The sequence below is a fragment of the Lepidochelys kempii genome, chromosome 6 (genome assembly GCF_965140265.1).
Source record: "Lepidochelys kempii isolate rLepKem1 chromosome 6, rLepKem1.hap2, whole genome shotgun sequence".
NCBI classification, from domain to species: Eukaryota; Metazoa; Chordata; order Testudines; family Cheloniidae; genus Lepidochelys; species Lepidochelys kempii.
In genome coordinates this window covers 92047638-92064669 of record NC_133261.1, presented here as the reverse complement: position 1 = coordinate 92064669, position 17032 = coordinate 92047638, and the positions used below count along the sequence as shown (strand labels likewise).

General features: G+C 44.9%; 1 protein-coding gene across 4 annotated transcripts in view; it reads right to left on the bottom strand.

Annotated features, from left to right (window-relative positions):
- GPATCH2L (G-patch domain containing 2 like) overlaps positions 1-17032 on the bottom strand; it is a 47043-nt gene that overhangs the window by 21212 nt on the left and 8799 nt on the right. Inside the window, exons 4-8 of one of the 4 annotated variants that reach the window (XM_073349252.1) lie at positions 15383-15559; positions 14713-14792; positions 12523-12590; positions 11364-11403; positions 8439-8524 (exon numbers count right to left, since the gene is read on the bottom strand). In XM_073349252.1, coding sequence (XP_073205353.1) covers positions 8439-8524; positions 11364-11403; positions 12523-12590; positions 14713-14792; positions 15383-15559 — 451 coding nt within the window. Of the gene's footprint in view, positions 1-8438; positions 8525-11251; positions 11307-11363; positions 11404-12522; positions 12591-14712; positions 14793-15382; positions 15560-17032 lie in introns of all 4 variants that reach the window. The other 3 variants (XM_073349251.1, XM_073349254.1, XM_073349253.1) reach the window with 3 other exon arrangements.

Genomic DNA, 17032 nt, shown 5'->3' with positions numbered 1-17032 from the left:
AATACCTGATTTGCACATACATTCATGATGGCACACAAAATTTGACAATTGTGGCATGGGTTTCTGAACATTTGAACCTGAACAGCTATAAGAGATTAAAACAAACAATTATAGTCAAAGATTTTTATTTTGTACTTTTCTAAGGTGGGGCTAGATTACAAGATGATTATATAAACAAGCTAGATGACCATATAAAATAAAATAACTAGCTCTTCTATAGCACTATTCAACTTTATAACTCTATACAAATATTAACCAGTTAATTCCCACAATACTCCTGGGAAAGAGATGGGCATTATCATTCCCACTGAGGCAAAGATGTGAAGTGATTTGCCACAAGCCACTGAAGGAAGCTATGGCTAGGATTAGAATACAGGAGCTCTGAGCTCAAACCCCAACCACCTCTTATTACAATTACAAAGAAACAGAATTTAAAAAACGGTCAAAGTTTCAGAATTATTTACTGCACTGAAAACAAAAGCAGGAGCAGCTTCCTAGTCAGATGCGAGTACCAACTATGCTGCATTCAGCAGCCCTGCTACTACTACAACAAAGGCTCAGGGGTCATAAAGCATAATATGTATTTCATTCAGATTTATCCCTTATTGATCACCCACACTCCAGTTAGTTAATCAGGAGCCTACTGACTGCTCACTAGCTTTGATCGACCTGGTGGTAAAAGTGTCAATTTCAAGTGATCAGTGCACTTTAGGGCACTGTAAATCTGCATACAGGGGCATACGCTGGGGGGTGGGGGGGACAGATGTGCCCCATTAAAGTGCATTAGGATGACAGAGACCATCCAAGCATACGGAGTATATCTTATCAAGGATCCAGAGTAACAGCCGTGTTAGTCTGTATTCGCAAAAAGAAAAGGAGTACTTGTGGCACCTTAGAGACTAACCAATTTATTTGAGCATAAGCTTTCGTGAGCTACAGCTCACTTCATCGGATGCATACTGTGGAAAATACATCCGATGAAATGCATCCGATGAAGTGAGCTGTAGCTCACGAAAGCTTATGCTCAAATAAATTGGTTAGTCTCTAAGGTGCCACAAGTACTCCTTTTCTTATCAAGGATGTGGCACTGCTCTGTATTAACCTACAAATACTATATATTTCATATGATTCTCTGATTGTTGTAAGTAGAGGTATCGGGTAGCTATATTTGGTTATTTGGAGCTGCATGCATAGCAAAAGCAAACAGGAAGACCAGTCAATTGGTATAGATAAGTCACCTTCTGACAAACAGCAGGAGACCAGGTTGAGACATTAACTGTAAAGATCCTACATATAGGCTGTGACTAAGTGGGAATTTTTTGTAATGTTTGTATGAAGCCTATGTATGTCTCAGTTTCCCCTATACGCTGCATTGTTACCTAGTGGGGGGAAAATGTCTGTTTGCTCTTGGGCCAGGCTAAGACACAGGTATGAATGGTGCCTAGCTGTCTGGGACTAAGTGGGTCATTGGAAAGGAATTGGCTGAGGCCAGCCCCATATCAGTGGAGAATACATGAAGACAATGGCAAATCTGATCACCAGCGTTGAAACCTTGCAACCAACTACCATAGATTGCCCCACCTCTCAGCAGGGAGGCTTAACAGCATTTCCCAAGCTGGAGAACAAAGGACTTGGGGTGTGGGATATGAGGCGAAAGTTAAGCATGGGCTGTGGGAATAGGTATTGTTTCATATTCTCTGTGTATATATAAAGCCTGCTGCAGTTTCCACGATATGCATCTGAGGAAGTGAGCTGTAGCTCACGAAAGCTTATGCTCTAATAAATTGGTTAGTCTCTAAGGTGCCACAAGTCCTCCTTTTCTTCATGGGCTGTGAGTAGCTGTTGGGCACACACTGGGGCATCTGACGGAGGGACAGGCAGAGCTTGAACAATGGGGTTCACTACAGCTTGGCTGGGTTCTGGCTACCCAGAATTGACTATGCTTTAACCTTTATTTCTCTAGGATAACCAAGGACTTCCTACGCTGTGTTCCAGTTGACTAATAAGCCTGACTGTCTGACAACACTGACTGAATGTCTGCAGATGCTTGCAGAAGTGCATTGCTCCTTAAGAATGTAAAAATCTCTCGTCGGTGTCTGTCTCAGTGGAACTCGCTGAACTGAGCTAACAGTGAAGCAGCAGTGCTGAAGGCCAAGAGGTCCAGCCTAGGGAGGTGGTGAAGCTGTGAGGCTAACCCTGGAGGAAGAGTGGGACTCCTAGGGTGTCTGGCACACTGAAGGGGTCCTCCCAGAATGCTCCAAAGCTGGGGCCATAGCATAGGCTCCAGCCAGGAGTTACATAGCTGTCCTGCCAAGGCTGGAACCAAAATATCAAAAGGACACTAACCAGTTACAAAGTAGCTTAGAGAAGAGAAGTCGGCGGAGGAGTGAGTTGTCAAATGCTGCTCATGGGGAGCAGTCAAAGGCATGCCCTGTGGGAGGATCTGAATGAGTTGGGCCTAAACTCAGGTAAGCTGGAAAGGGGTATAGATTGGTTTTGTCATTATGTATTATCTGCTGGACAGAGCCCTGAAGAACAGCCTTGCAGGGTCCAATCACAGTAGGGACTGCTGAGTAATCACAGGAGGTACACAGAAGGCTGTAACCCAAGTACCCTATCTAAGAGGAAGAACTGGGAGATTCTGCCCTGAGAAAGGTGTAAGTTCGAAAGCTTCTCTCTCTCACCCACAGAAATTGGTCCAACAAAAGCTATTACCTCACCCACCTTGTCTCTCTAAAAATGTAGCAACTCCTCTGTCAGCCTCTCATCATGAACAGCGAATGAATGAGAAACTATGTGGGTATAGCAAGAATATATTTCTGAGAGAAAAGTCTATGGTTATCCACAGACAGTGGTATTTTTACCACAAGACTGGGGAGTTCTCTTGAGCATCTGGATTCTCTCCCATCCTGTTCTTAATGTTTTAAGTCAGGATGTACAAACCATAAAGCTGAGCCTGGAGAAAGGGAAGAACCTTTGATGGACAGCAGGTTGGGTTTTGCTGTTGTGCCTATTGTGCGCCAGAAAAGTTTAGACTATGGCTTCCCTTCGCACCATCACATGCTTAGCCAAAGAGATGCTTTTTTTTTTTTTTTTTTTAAATTTAAATAGATGGTGTGACTGACAGCCTGGGATCCTGAAATCCTCTGTTTTATCAGTACAGCACAATAGAAGCTCCTTCTCCCCTTCACCCGATCAAGATATAGAAAGCCTGAACTGGAGGAATCATCACTAGGACAAAGAGGAGAGTTCAGTCCTTCGCTTTTCTAGGAAGGGAATCAATTAGCACCAATTGCAATGGTAGTTTTTGTGATGTGGACACCTGTCTACAAGGAACTAGACTGACAAACACCATGTTCATTTCACTTAGTCACTAAAACTAAGCCTGGTTTGTAAACTGACATCCAATTTTCCAAGACATTGGCTAAGAAGCACCACAACTGCAGGAAAAAAATGGCATCACAGGCTTTTCAGAGAACTCTCCATGCCAGATTGGCACACTTGATTTAAAAAAAAAAAAGGAAAATTTAGTCAAGAGGAAAAGCTCTTCAGAGCAATAGCTGTTGCAAAGATTCCCGCTGGCATACAAAAGGACCTCACCTGGACTCTTTGTGATTATGATGCCCAATCTAAGACTTCCTTGGAAGCTGGAGTGCATAGAACACACAAGGTGCAAGTCTCTCACTAAAATCCCACACTGCCCTGTTTCTCTGCTGACATAATCCATGGCAACCTTATTTTAACCATATCCTTGGATGCAAAGCATTTGTATCACACCAGTGAAAGTTACAGTGAGCATTAGGAGTGGTCATGCATCTAATGTCTTACAAACAAAGACTACTATAGCCTCATGTTAAAGTAAATGTTCAACAGAGACAGTCTTCTAACAAAGCTATTGGTACTAAAGCAGCACACAGCCCAGCTGTTGCTGCTGTTTGCTGGTGAGGCAGCAACACAGGCCAAATAAAAGGTTCCTTTTCTAAGCCCTGAGGTAAAACCTGAGGCTGTTTATGGTGGCTTCAAAGGTCAAAATTAATAGTGAGAGCAGAGTTCCTCCTCCTCTTTGAAATGATACAACCAACTGGGCCCCGAAGTCTGATCTGCACATCACATGTGTGTAAATCAGTACAAGGTGCTCATCCAATCAGCACACACAGCTCCTATGCATGCAAAGGTCTCTTGTTATCACATCACAGAGCACACAATTCCTTTGCACAGCAGCATCTCCTCTTCGACCACCCTGAGCCCCAGGGAGTCCTAAAGGAGCACATTTTTAGTTTCCAAAAATCACCATAAGATTGTTGACTTCTGAAATCATGTGAACCGCATGGGTCATTTACTATACTCCCCAGCCTTCATGCAATGGCAGCACAGTCACCCAAGAAAGGATTTGTAAAGATGTAGTAAACACCACTCTTTACTGAGAACTGGGTGTGATGGCACACAAGTGAACTGCCTTCCTTCCAGTGTCCCAAGTAAAGATTCCGAACAGGGAAGAAGAAGGGATCCCTCTGCCTCATTCTACCTTACCAATGTGGATTCAGGAACACAATTCAGAGGTCTCCCTAATTTAGGCTCCTTGCACTCATAATCTAAACATCCTGTCTGCCTGGACACAGACCATCCCCCCTCTTCTTCTGACCTCCAGAAAGGACAATAAATGAGTTTCCACCCCAATCTCATTTTGGATCTCATTGATCAGCCAACAAATGGAAATGGAGGCAATCTGTCTTCCCTCCACCCATAACTCAGACTCCAACGCCCAGAGGGAAGAGGAACAGAGGCTCAAGTCTGCTCTGAAATTCTTAGACTCTAGGGAAGATCATGATACCAGACCAATGGACCAAAAACAAACATGAAGCACCTTCCCAATGATGGAGCCATGGAACATTTTAATGGCTAATCAATGCTTCTGAGCCACTACAAACCTAGCCTATTTGCAGAACTCAAATAGGTTGTGCTCAGCACTACCACTCCATACAGTTTCTAGGTGCAGAAGAGAAAAATGGGTGGTAGTGAAAGGGATAAAGGGAAGAAGAGGGGGAGTACAATACTTCGGCTGTCCATGCAAGCCTCTGCTCACTTGCCTCTAAAAGGCTGCATCGTCAAGTGGAAACCTTAACAGACAAGGCATGATTAGCAAACGCTTTTGTGCTCTTAAAGGAGAGTAATTATAGGCATGTGAAAAAAGGGAAGTGATCCCGGAGGTACTCTTCCTTGCACACCTCCCAAGAGGCAGCAGGGCCATTAAAAATTCCATGATGAAGAGGAAAAACAGCCTGGGAACAGCCAGGAGGCAATACAGCAAATTAATACACCAACTATCCCTGGGGAGAGCTGCAAGAAAGCAGAAAACTCTCCTCGCTTTGCAAAATAAAATTATACCACTAATGATAACAGAGAAACCACACACACACACAAAACCGCTTCTAAAGATGGGTGTGAAATCCCCAGTACTGCCCAGACACTTTGAATGAAATCTCTCTGCATCGCAGACATAAAGCAAGAAAGGAAATCTTGTATGGTACAATTTATACAGCCTTTCAACGGTATCTTCCCAAGGAACCCTCCATACAGAACCTTCTCCTTGACACTGAAAAGCCCTTCTTATATGCCCACAGCTGTGCACGCAGCATTCGGGCCAGCAGCTCTGTTTAAATGAAGCACTGGGCTCCAAAACACTCACTGCACTGCACAGTCAGACAAACTGCACCAAAAGCCACCAGGGAGGCGAAGAAAACATTTCCACAAGGGAAAAGAGAACAAACTCCACCTGATAACTGGGTTTCTAGCAGATACATTTGCAAAAGGCTTTCCAAAGGCAGTCATCAATCGTAAAAAAGACAAGAAATTGAACAGAGGGAAGCAGTATTACTTGGCACAGTGAGCACCACGCTGAAAGTGGGCATCCAGTACATTGCTACAATACCGCCAGGACAGGCTAATGTCTAACCAGACATCATAGAATCAATCATAGAATATCAGGGTTGGAAGGGACCTCAGGAGGTCATCTAGTCCAACCCCCTGCTCAAAGCAGGACCAATCCCCAATTAAATCATCCCAGCCAGGGCTTTGTCAAGCCTGACCTTAAAAACTTCTAAGGAAAGAGATTCTACCACCTCCCTAGGTAACGCATTCCAGTGTTTCACCACCCTCCTAGTGAAAACGTTTTTCCTAATATCCAACCTAAACCTCCCCCACTGCAACTTGAGACCATTACTCCTTGTCCTGTCCTCTTCTACCACTGAGAATAGTCTAGAACCATCCTCTCTGGAACCACCTCTCAGGTAGTTGAAAGCAGCTATCAAATCCCCCCTCATTCTTCTCTTCTGCAGACTAAACAATCCCAGTTCCCTCAGCCTCTCTTTAACCTTTCTTCCTATGCCCTGTGTTTTCCCACCGCCATTTGATAAGTAGACAGATAGAAGCCACCTCTGTAGGAAGATTATCTGGAGTTTACAACAACAACATCAGCTGGGTCCAAACCTGGAACACTGGGAGATTTTGATAACTAGAGCAGTGAATGAGTAGATTCACAGGACTGTCTGACCCTCGTGCCAGGATTTACGAAAGCTGTTTATGGACCTTTTAGTGGCTCTGTAAGGGGTTAAAGGAGAACTTGGCTTTAAAGAGCAACTGTTTGTTGCGGGGACCTTTCTATAATGGAGTTTGTGAAAGCGTGCTCGCATTTTTATATCTTTGGCAACACCTTTAGGTAAAGCGAAACACCTTTCACTAAAGATTTCAGTCTTACCTAGGTACATGGAGCTGCACATGCATTTTCATTTCTACTGCATCTTTCATCCCAAAGAATTTTTAAGCACTTTTCACACTATATACTGGAACCACTTCATCCTCATTGCAGGCCCCTGAAATGCAGGCACCTCTAGAGTGGATAAGCCAGTTGTTTAACAGCACATGGCAACGCACCACCACAGATTAAGAGGCGGGATTAAAGGGCCAGCACATGAGATTTATACTTTGAAATCGGGCAGTAGTTTCTGAAGAGGTCTCAGGGTACATGGACACCCATCCATTAGTTACTAAATTATTCACGTAGCAGAAATGAGAAACCCCAATGATCACACTTGCTTCAGAAAACCCTTGTTCGACACAGCCATACCCAGTAGCTTTGGGAGCAGGGCAGGGCTTTCACTGGCCAAGCTAGGTGCCATCAGCTTTTTCCTGATTGGATTTATTAGCAGGAGACAGGTTTGTTTTTTATAGGGAGAACAGGGAATGGCTGGTTCCACTTGTAGCATTGGGCATATACTCAGTGCACCGGAAGGGACCTGCTCACTGCACTATGTAGAGATGCAGCTCCAAGCTTCATGGTGAAGTTTACAGGGGTGCAAGGCAAATGTGAAGGCGAGAACCATTGAGAGAAGCAGGTTTGCTGGTTAGTATTCTCTTGGATTCTTTTTACTCTCATCCTGTCACTGCTCCTCCAGCTGCCATGTCCTATGCAGAAGTCACAGACCTGTATGCATGACATCATGGTGCAACATAACTAATTCCCTGCAGAAGCCAGTGGGAGGAGAGGCTGAGCTGGGAAGATGCCAAGCCTTCATTTAGACAAACAACCCTAGAATATTTTTCATGCCCTATTTACTAATTAACAAGTGAAAGGAAACTGAAGCTTTACGTATGGAGAGCTCCTTCAGAATAAATCTGTCTTTAAGAACACAAGTAGAGCTCCCTCCCTGGCCAGGCTTCATCCACACACAGTAAGAAGGGTGCAAAGGTGCATTACACTTTGACAGCAACAATTGCGGAGGATGCTGGAGTGACCTCTGTGAGGCCAGCATTTCAATCAGATTTAATAGTGGCCAGCAGAAGGCACTTGTACAGCACATGACCTTTCCCCCTTGAACCAAACAATGCCAACTCAAACATGCCTGAACTCTTGGTCATTCCTGACCCAAGTTTCTCACCATAATCCCACAGCACAGAGATATCACCAGTCACAAAGTCATCTCAGTCATCTCTACTGCCAAGTCTGCTAACCGTCCAGGACACCCACTTCAGATACTCAGGGATCTTAGGGTTCCTCAGTAACGCACATTAGCCTACCGCCACCTTCTTTGCAGTTTGGTTTCCAATTCTAATAATAGGCAAGGATAAGGCCATCTATATCTTCATATGGTCTACAGCAACCCACCAGTTTGGTATTACTGGGCATTGTGTGGCAGAGGTCCAATCTGTATTTCAAACCCAGACCACGTTCTGTCCCCAGAACCTTATTGCTCACTACTCTGCATGCCCACCGGCAACTGAGTGGAGACCAAACTTATTGCATGTGTACATTTTATCAGGATTGGAACCCAGGTTTCCAAGAGCGTTAACCCACAGGCTTGCTAGTACTGAAGGAACCAGACATGTGGCAAAGGAAGGGAAATGAGACAATCCTCATAATAGGAGCAAAGCAGGGGGATTACCTGGCAGTGCAGTGTGCTGGTGAGCATCTTCTGTGGGAGGCATCGGCAAGAACATCCAGAGAGTACAAAGGAGATAACGGATTGAACTGGAAAGTCCAAGAGAGATTATTTAAGCAGTGTTTAAAGGAACAATTTCCAGATGCAGCAGCTCAAATCCACTCTCCACATTGGCTCACGCAGTATTCACAGACTTGCTCCAACACACCATCAAATAATGGGGGCAAGTGATATCTGATTCTGTCCCTTCCACTATCCTCTTTCAAGGCAACAACTCTGCAGAGGAGTTGCTCCTCTTGCTCAGCACACAAGCAACAGGGTAAACAAGAGCATATTCAGGGAGCCCTATATGGGACTGCTGCACTCCATGATGAGAGTCCACCTCCCCCAGGGAGAGCTTCCTGCCCATGCCCTTGGGTCTAAGGATAGAAGTCATTTCCATAAATACAAGTAAAGATGCAGTAAAACTCCTCCTCATGTTGGACACTTGGATCAGTGGAGCAGATTCATTACCAGAAGACTAACCATGCTCCCAAAAACTCAATTTCAAGGCTCAATTCAAAGAGAGCTCCCCATTGCTTCCACAGCAAAGGGACTAGCTATATTAAAGACCCCCCCCTCCCCCAGTTAGCAGGGTCTCTCACATCAGGGACCCTTTTTAAGCCAGTTTCAGAGAAACATGGATGTTCATCCCCCTCCTTCTGGTCTTCAGAGTAGTCCATGATCTTCTGTCACGCTGCAGACACTGGAAGAGCCTAAGAGCCATCAACTCTATTAAGGGCAGCTTATCTTGAAGGACACAACCCTGGAAATCTTTTTAAGAGAGGGGTGGGAATTGAACAGTCACTAATCAACCACATGATGACATGAAGCAACATTTACTCAATTTGGAAACAGACTGCAGAATTCACCCTGCTAGCTACCCTCTGGATGCCTGCGTTAACCTCTCAAGTAACCACATGCATCATCATCATCCTCTCCTCCTGTTTGTTCTCAACTTAGCCTAGAAGCTCTTCAGGGCAAGGAATCTATTTTTGTGTGTGTTATAAAGTACTAGATATATCTCTGGTACTCTATCCTAAAATAAGAAGCGGTAACTTACCTTGTAGAGTAACTGGAGGTCTTTGAAACGTGTCCCCCTATGGGTGTCCACAGAAGATGTGCATGTGCCTCCAATAGGAGATTTTTGGCAGCAGTGCCTGTTTGGTCCGGGCATGTGCCCTAATTATCGTAATGGCTCATACTGAGGGCATACAGGGCTGTGACAAACAAACTGCCATCAGTTCCTTCTCTACTGCAAAGTCTCACAAAGATGCCAAAGTAGAGAGAAGGCTCCACTTGACATATCTCCTGAGCAGTTCCCTCTGAAGGAGAGCGCTTTGGAACCCAGTCTAGAATTGGTTGCAGAATTGCAGAACCAAAGGCAGCATCTTCCTTTGAGGTATTCACTAAAACATGGTGTCCTGAGAAGATGTGAACTGAAGCCCATGTAGCAGCACTGCATATTTCTGCTATAGGAACTGGGGGTGGCTCATCTGTCACAGACCTATATATCCTCAGTACAGGGCTTGAGGATAGCTAGGGTGCATATGTGGATCAAACAGGCATTGCTATCAAAAAATCTCCGATCAAAGGCACATGCAGCGCATGTGCATCTCAAGTGGAGCACCCATAGGGACATTTTTCAAAGAACTGGGCGCTTGTGCTTTTAAGAAATGATAAATTAATAATCCTTCAGCTATGAAAGGACCCTGGCTATAAACACCACTCAGGAATCCAGAACTCAGTGCCACCTTTTATAAACAAAGGGCTTGATACAGGCTGAAGAGATGCTATAATCTCTGAAACGTCAATTATCAGACAGCGTCTCCTTTAAATGACCATTATTCTATTGTCAGACAAACATTACAATGGTACTGTGGGGACAAACCTCCAGTTACTCCTTGTAGCTATTTAAGTTCATCATAAGAGTAGCATTTCCTGTGGCTCTCTCAAGGTCTACAGAGTCAGTCTTCACTCTGACACTCAGAGCATTATGTATTTTGAATGTTAGAGAGCTATTCTAACAGGCAGGGGACACTATGGCCTCAAGAGTAGTTCTATCGCCCTGGAGACATGAAATGCTCACTCAGAGCCATCTGAGACAGTAAAACTGAAATCCAATTTCAAAAACAAGGTGCATTCAACATCAGTGTCTGTGAAACAAAATGAGCACCTGACCACTGAACAGAAGGAGACACTATTGCTGTGAGGAACCAGACAGTACTGGTGCACCCGAGGAAGAGGCCCATTGCCTTGGCAGAGTCACAGAGACCGGGCTCTTCTGCTTTGGCTAGATAAGCCAATTGTCACTGAATCTGATCTACGTAATACATTTATTGGAGAAGACTTGACAATGTGCACTTATGTAGGGGTGATGGAAAACAGAGGGGGTGACTATTCTCCCGCCCCATCACTTTCCAGTACTTCCCTGGTCTGGTGCTATTTAACTACAATCAGGCCAACAGCTTTTCTTCCTCTACAGGATCACCAGGAAAAAAGCATGACCCAAAATGGATGGATGTGAAGGGTTAAAAGGAGAAAGAGTCCCATTCATGGGGTTTGCAGAGAATCCTACAGCCAAGACAACCCTCCCTCCAGCTCACTGTCAGGGAGAAAGTTAAACAACCAGTCGGACTGAGGGAGATTTCAGGAGAAGACTGGGGTCCCAGGGAGGTACTCAGTACCAACAGCCCATATGATCCCTGGCATGTGGGATGTACTAGAAGCCCAGAAGATGTCAGTTAGAGTGAGATGAAGGGCTGGGACTGCCTTACCTCATGTGCACAGGCCACAATGTGGTGGAAATCGGAAGCCAGCACTTTGTTCTTTCTAGAAAGAAGGAAACCAAGTGAGAAAATAAAAAAGGGAACAGCAGAGTCATCTTACCTGGTTGCAGTCTCTCTTCCCCATCGATGGTAACCAGAAACTGGAGGGAGGAAAGATGGAATGGGAGACAGAGAAAGGAAGGAGCAAGGGGGCGGGAGGGTGAGGGAGAACAGAGAAAAGGGGAGAAAAAAACAGAGATGGAGAAAAAAGGAAGTGAGATTAAACATTGACAGGACTCATACTCAAAATGACAAGTTTTAAACACAGGGAGCCAAGTAGGCAGGAAGTGAATCTGGATGCCGATAGCCAGTGAAGATTGAATTCACTGCAGCATGATCAGGAAAAGCCACCCTACCTGTCAAACCACCACAGTGGCAGTTCCAGGGAAACCCACCCTGATCACCCACAGTACTGGTTATGATTAGGAGGAGGAGCTGGGAGGGAAATGCAGAACATTGCATCTGTGGAGAAGCCAAACTGGCTGCTGATTTGTCAGCATCACTTCCGCTGCCCAGCTCTGTTCCCATGGTGCTCCTCCATACACAGTGCTACTCAATAATGAGCACAGAGGGTCCTCTAAAGCTGTGCTAAGGACCGATGGATCTGTGAAGTGCATGTGGTAAAGGAGGGAGAAGGAGGAAGGTTCAGTGTAATTAAAGGGATAGCATGCCATAGCCATACATTGGGGCAGACCTATAATGGGGGGATATGAGCAAATGCAAATAGGGCAGAAGGGAGTAACAAGTCAGTTTTGGACCCAACTATCTCCCATCTCACAGGTTATTTTGTCGTCACTCCGTCCAGTCCCAGTGAGCAGATGGAAAGAGGCAGTCTCAAGGTATTGCACAGTTCACGCTCCCCTTCACCTACTCAAAGTGCTAAACCAGTGGTCGGCAACCTTTCAGAAGTGGTGTGCCAAGTCTTAATTTATTCACTCTAATTTATGGTTTTGCGTGTCAGTAATACATTTTCACATTTTTAGAAGGTCTTTAAGTCCACAATATATAACTAAACTATTGTTGTATGTAAAGTAAATAAGGTTTTTAAAATGTTTAATTCATTTAAAATTAAATTAAAATGCAGAGGCCCCCGGACTGGTGGCCAGGACCTGGATAGTGTGAGTGCCACTGAAAATCAGCTCGCGTGCTGCCTTTGTCACACATGCCATAGGTTGCCTACCCCTGTGCTAGGCCATAATCAGTAGCAGATAGGTCCTTACTCTTTTTGACGTGGGTCACTAATGATGTGGCTCATCCTCTCACTGCCCAGAGTGCTCAAGCTGGTCTCCTGAAACACAAAAATAGGCAAAAGCTTCATCTGAGACATTCCCCCTCCTTCTCCAAGAAGCAGACAGCACAGACACCACAAATATATTCAAGGTCCTGTTTTCCCAGAGTAACCTCTCTGACCCTGGCTGTGAGGTCTGTGAATCCCCTCAGGGACGCAAGGCTTCTGTAAGCAGTTACTCCAGGCTGCTAGGTGAGGAGGGCAGGAGACTCAGCTCAGGCAGAAAGGAGTTCCTATGGTTCCTACTAAGTAGAACCGTCAGCTCCTCTTTCTCACAAAACTGAACCTTCCTCCTTCTCCCTACTTTACAACATGCACTGCACACACAAAAAAAAGGGGGGGGGGGGGAGGGAAGGGGGACACAACAGGAAGGGGAATTTCACCAGCACAGAGAAGGCAACTGAAGTGCTCCGTGTGGGAGCTTGGACTGTCCAAAAGCAGCAGATTCAGTAAAAACTCCTGCAGCAGTTGAGTAAAAGCACATTCCAGGAGGGAGGAATTGCTTTGGGAGCTTGGTTCTGACCAAAGCTCATGTTTGTTGCCTGTACACATTCATACAGGAGGCTCTAAATATCAGGCTGTTTATCTTCACATAGCAATTGGCCATAAAAAATTCACTGTGGGGGGAGGGGAAAGAGATGTAGGTCAGGCTCCAGATATGAGGGGAGAAGGCTTCACAGGCCAGACTCTCCAGAGCTTATGCCAAACTGCCTGGGCACAAATGAACATGAGGTTTAGGGGAGGCAGCAGCTGCAGCAGGGGTGAACAAAGATGGGCTATTTGTTACAGCAGGAAAATTATTAACTTAAAGTGCCGTAATGTTTAAATTTACGGTTTATTACTGTGTAAATTACAAGCCGTACTTTGGGTAATTAGCAGCTCGCTGGCGGGGAGCTCTGAATGAAACTCATTATTTATTATTACAATTTAGAGGGAGAACGGGGAGGGGGAGCAGTGACCTCCGCTGGAAATGACAAAGATCCCTTTAAGGTGATGAAGATGAATTAAACAAGTAAATATTATCCTTCTCATTTGGGATCATTAGAGGAGCCTCCAACAGGCACAGGCCCTTGCAGGTGGCCTGAAGAGCCCTGCTCAAAGCAGACTTCACATCAACTGAGGACTCTTATTTTAAAATACTGGCTACAACTAAAGGTGAATGGGCTGAAGAAGGGAAGAACAGGAGCTGTTGAGTGTGACTAATAGAGAAGGGAGAGGAACTGCACCCCTGACACACACACCCCAAACTCCTGAATCATTAGAGGCGTTATCCTCACAAAGTGGGAGGGCTTCCTCTCTGTAGCTGAGAGGTCTTACCCTTTCCCCACCAGTCCTTAGGCAGGGAAAATGGATCTTCATCAACGAATGTAAAGCAGTCTCTCCAAGAATACAGAGTAAGTCCCACCAACAAACATCCAATCCCTCACCTTTCTTCATCCCCAAAAGCCTCCTTATTCCATCATGGTTGATAGCTCCGCTCTCCGCCCCATTGTCCCCACACCGACGTGGCTTTCCTCTTTCCCACCACATCCAGGCTTGTGGTAAATCCTGTCTCTCCTTTTGTAACAGATATATGTTCTTTTCTCTCTATGCCAACTGCTGTAATCCTGGCCAGGGGTTCATTTCTTGCAATTAATTTCATTCATTTCTTGCATTCATTAGTGGAACCTTCTCTCTGACCTCCTGTCCTTTCAGCCATCCAAAATGATGCACCTAAAATCATCATTCTCTGCTGCCAATCAGACCATGTTGCTTCTCTGTTCAAAACTCTGGCTTCTCTTCACCTCCAACATCAAGTTTAAGCTCCCAGTCTTTGCCTCCCAGGGTCTGAATCTGCACAGCTCTCCCAGATACATCAATGCTGTCATTTCCCCCTAAGCGCGAACAAGCTTTCTGCCAATATAGCTCCCTTTGTATTCACCCTCCATCTCCCCACCTTCTTTGGCTGCTTGTCTTAACTATTTGGTTTTCAGCTGGATGTTATTTTTCAAAGAAAGTAGTATGTGACAGACCACCGTACAGGGTTCTTCTGCACAAAATAATCCACCTGCTGCCTTAGAGCAGCAGTTCCGAACTGACCAGCAGAGCAGACACAGAATTTCCCTCTTGGAAGAGGCAATACCTTGCCAACGAGCCTCCTACGTCCCTTTCTGAGACAACGGGCAGCAGCTCCTGGAAGGCGGTTCAGACGGGCATGAAACCCTGAAAACCAAGAAAAGGAAAAAGCTGAGCACTGAAGGCAGAAGGTTGCTCCTGGCAAAACAGTGATGAGAGACCTTGTGGTCCAGCGCCTAGAAGAATATGAGATTCAGAGTCAAGAGAACTGGGTTTTATATTCTGCTCTGTGTGACCTTGGACAAGTCAGAACCTCTGTGCCTCAGTTTCTCCATGAGAAGACTTACCTAAGAGCTACAGATAAAAATCTATACATTATAAAAAGGTGACTGAAGAAGTTAGGCAGCTGAAATGAAGGATGATTCACCATTTCATAGCGTTCTCTTTTGGGTGGTGCAGCCATCTTTAATCTAGACTTCTGTTTGCTTTACAGATAACATCAAACACAATATCAAAATTCCATTTACTGTAGAGGTACATGCAGAGTGTCCCGATTGCTCCAGTCTAAAAACAGGGCACAACAAAATAATCCAAAGCAAGCATATTTTAAAAATCTATAAACAGGTCAACTTTAATATCAGCTTAAGTTGAGCATCTCTGTAAATGAAATCTGCTCTCTGCCATTTGAAGGTTCACAAACACACTTCTGAACCCATCCCATTCCCTATGGAGCTCACCCCTCTGAGCAGGCCGGGAAGGCAAAAGGAACGTAGAGTCAGAGAGTTTTTCCAGGCCAGAGTCCATTCGCTCCACCTCAGACCGGTGATCAGCTCTCCACTTGGGCAGGAGGTTGGGGACGGTGAATCCTGGGACACATTCTCCCTCATAGAACCAATCACTCTGCTCGTCATCCCCTAGAGAAGCAGCACAGAGTTACTCCAACAACCACTCTGAGTGACCATCAAAATGCTACATATTCCACATCAAAAAACTACCAAATTCACTTGAAGATTCTTTGGGAGTTACTCCTACATTTTATAGCAGTTTTATTTTAAGTTTCATTGATAGTACTGTAATTATAGGGAATTCAACAAGTGCTCCAATTATTCTTGTGCTCAGTCTACCGTGACATAAGCAGCATTTCCCATAGAACGTAGCATCACCCAGCATGAAGGCCTCTTTGTTGGATGGTCCTCTTTACTGAGGTGTTTAGGAGGTTGAGGCAGCTTTATTGCTCTATTGTGGCTGTGTCTCACTGACATTATTTCAGTGCTGTGTGGTGCCTGATGTACAGGTGTGGCTCTTTCTCCAATGTAATTACTGCAGGGGAGGTGAAAGTGTAGTGGCCTGGCACAAGCATTATGGGCTACTACAAAGGAGCCCTCAAAATGGGGGGAAAGAGGAGCAAATGCTGCACATGCTACCAATCTGTACATCAGGAAGAATGAGCCACAGTCAGAGGACAGCAGCTTCAAGGAAAAGTATATCATGCCATTAGGAATGACTGGTGGCTTAGAGCACAGAAAGGGTCTATGAGTATTAACTGTGCCATACAGCTGGCTCTATGAAAACTCCATAAGACCTGTCAAGACCACAGCCCACTCATGTCTGGGAGAGCAACAACCAACCACTTCAAAAGTCTCCAAAAAGCAGAGCCAGTGCAATTAACACAGCTGTGTCCTGGTAAATGAACTGCACTAGACAATATTCTGTTAAAGCTGCCTGGCTAGAATTCTCCTTGGGAAAGTAACAGGTGAACAGGCAGCTCCGTGCAGTACTGGCGCCAGACCTCATCCTGAGACAATAAGCCAGTCCTGCATCCACTCTGAAAACCAGCCATTAGACAAATGAAGCAAACAGCCCAGACCACAACATCAGCCCCCGAAATGACCCACAACAACAGGCAAATGCCTGGAATCAGGATATTTCACAAATACAGACATTTATTTTTATATATATTTGATACATATGCTCTAGACGGAGGCTTCAGAAGTGGATTCGGAGATTAACAACCAAAATATGTTTAAAAAATAAATAAGGACTGTTCCCCTAAACACTGGAAAAAGGATCATGTGTATAAACATGTCAGCTACTTTGGACACTAGAGCATAAGCTCAGTAACTCTCATCTCAAGCAATTTCCTTCAAAGTCACTTGCTACATTAGACAGATAATAAAGATCAGCATCCACTGCTCCTACAGTGCCTTTCACCCTGAAAGATCCTAAAGCATTTTATAAACTTATGTTCAAACTATACACAGGGACCACTCCTCTATCAATGAAATGCAGCTGCTCCTGGGGTGGAAAATGCCAACTGTTCCAATAACATAACAGTTAAAAGGACAAAAAGGGAAGAAACCTGTATCCAGTTGAAACTACACGGGAAA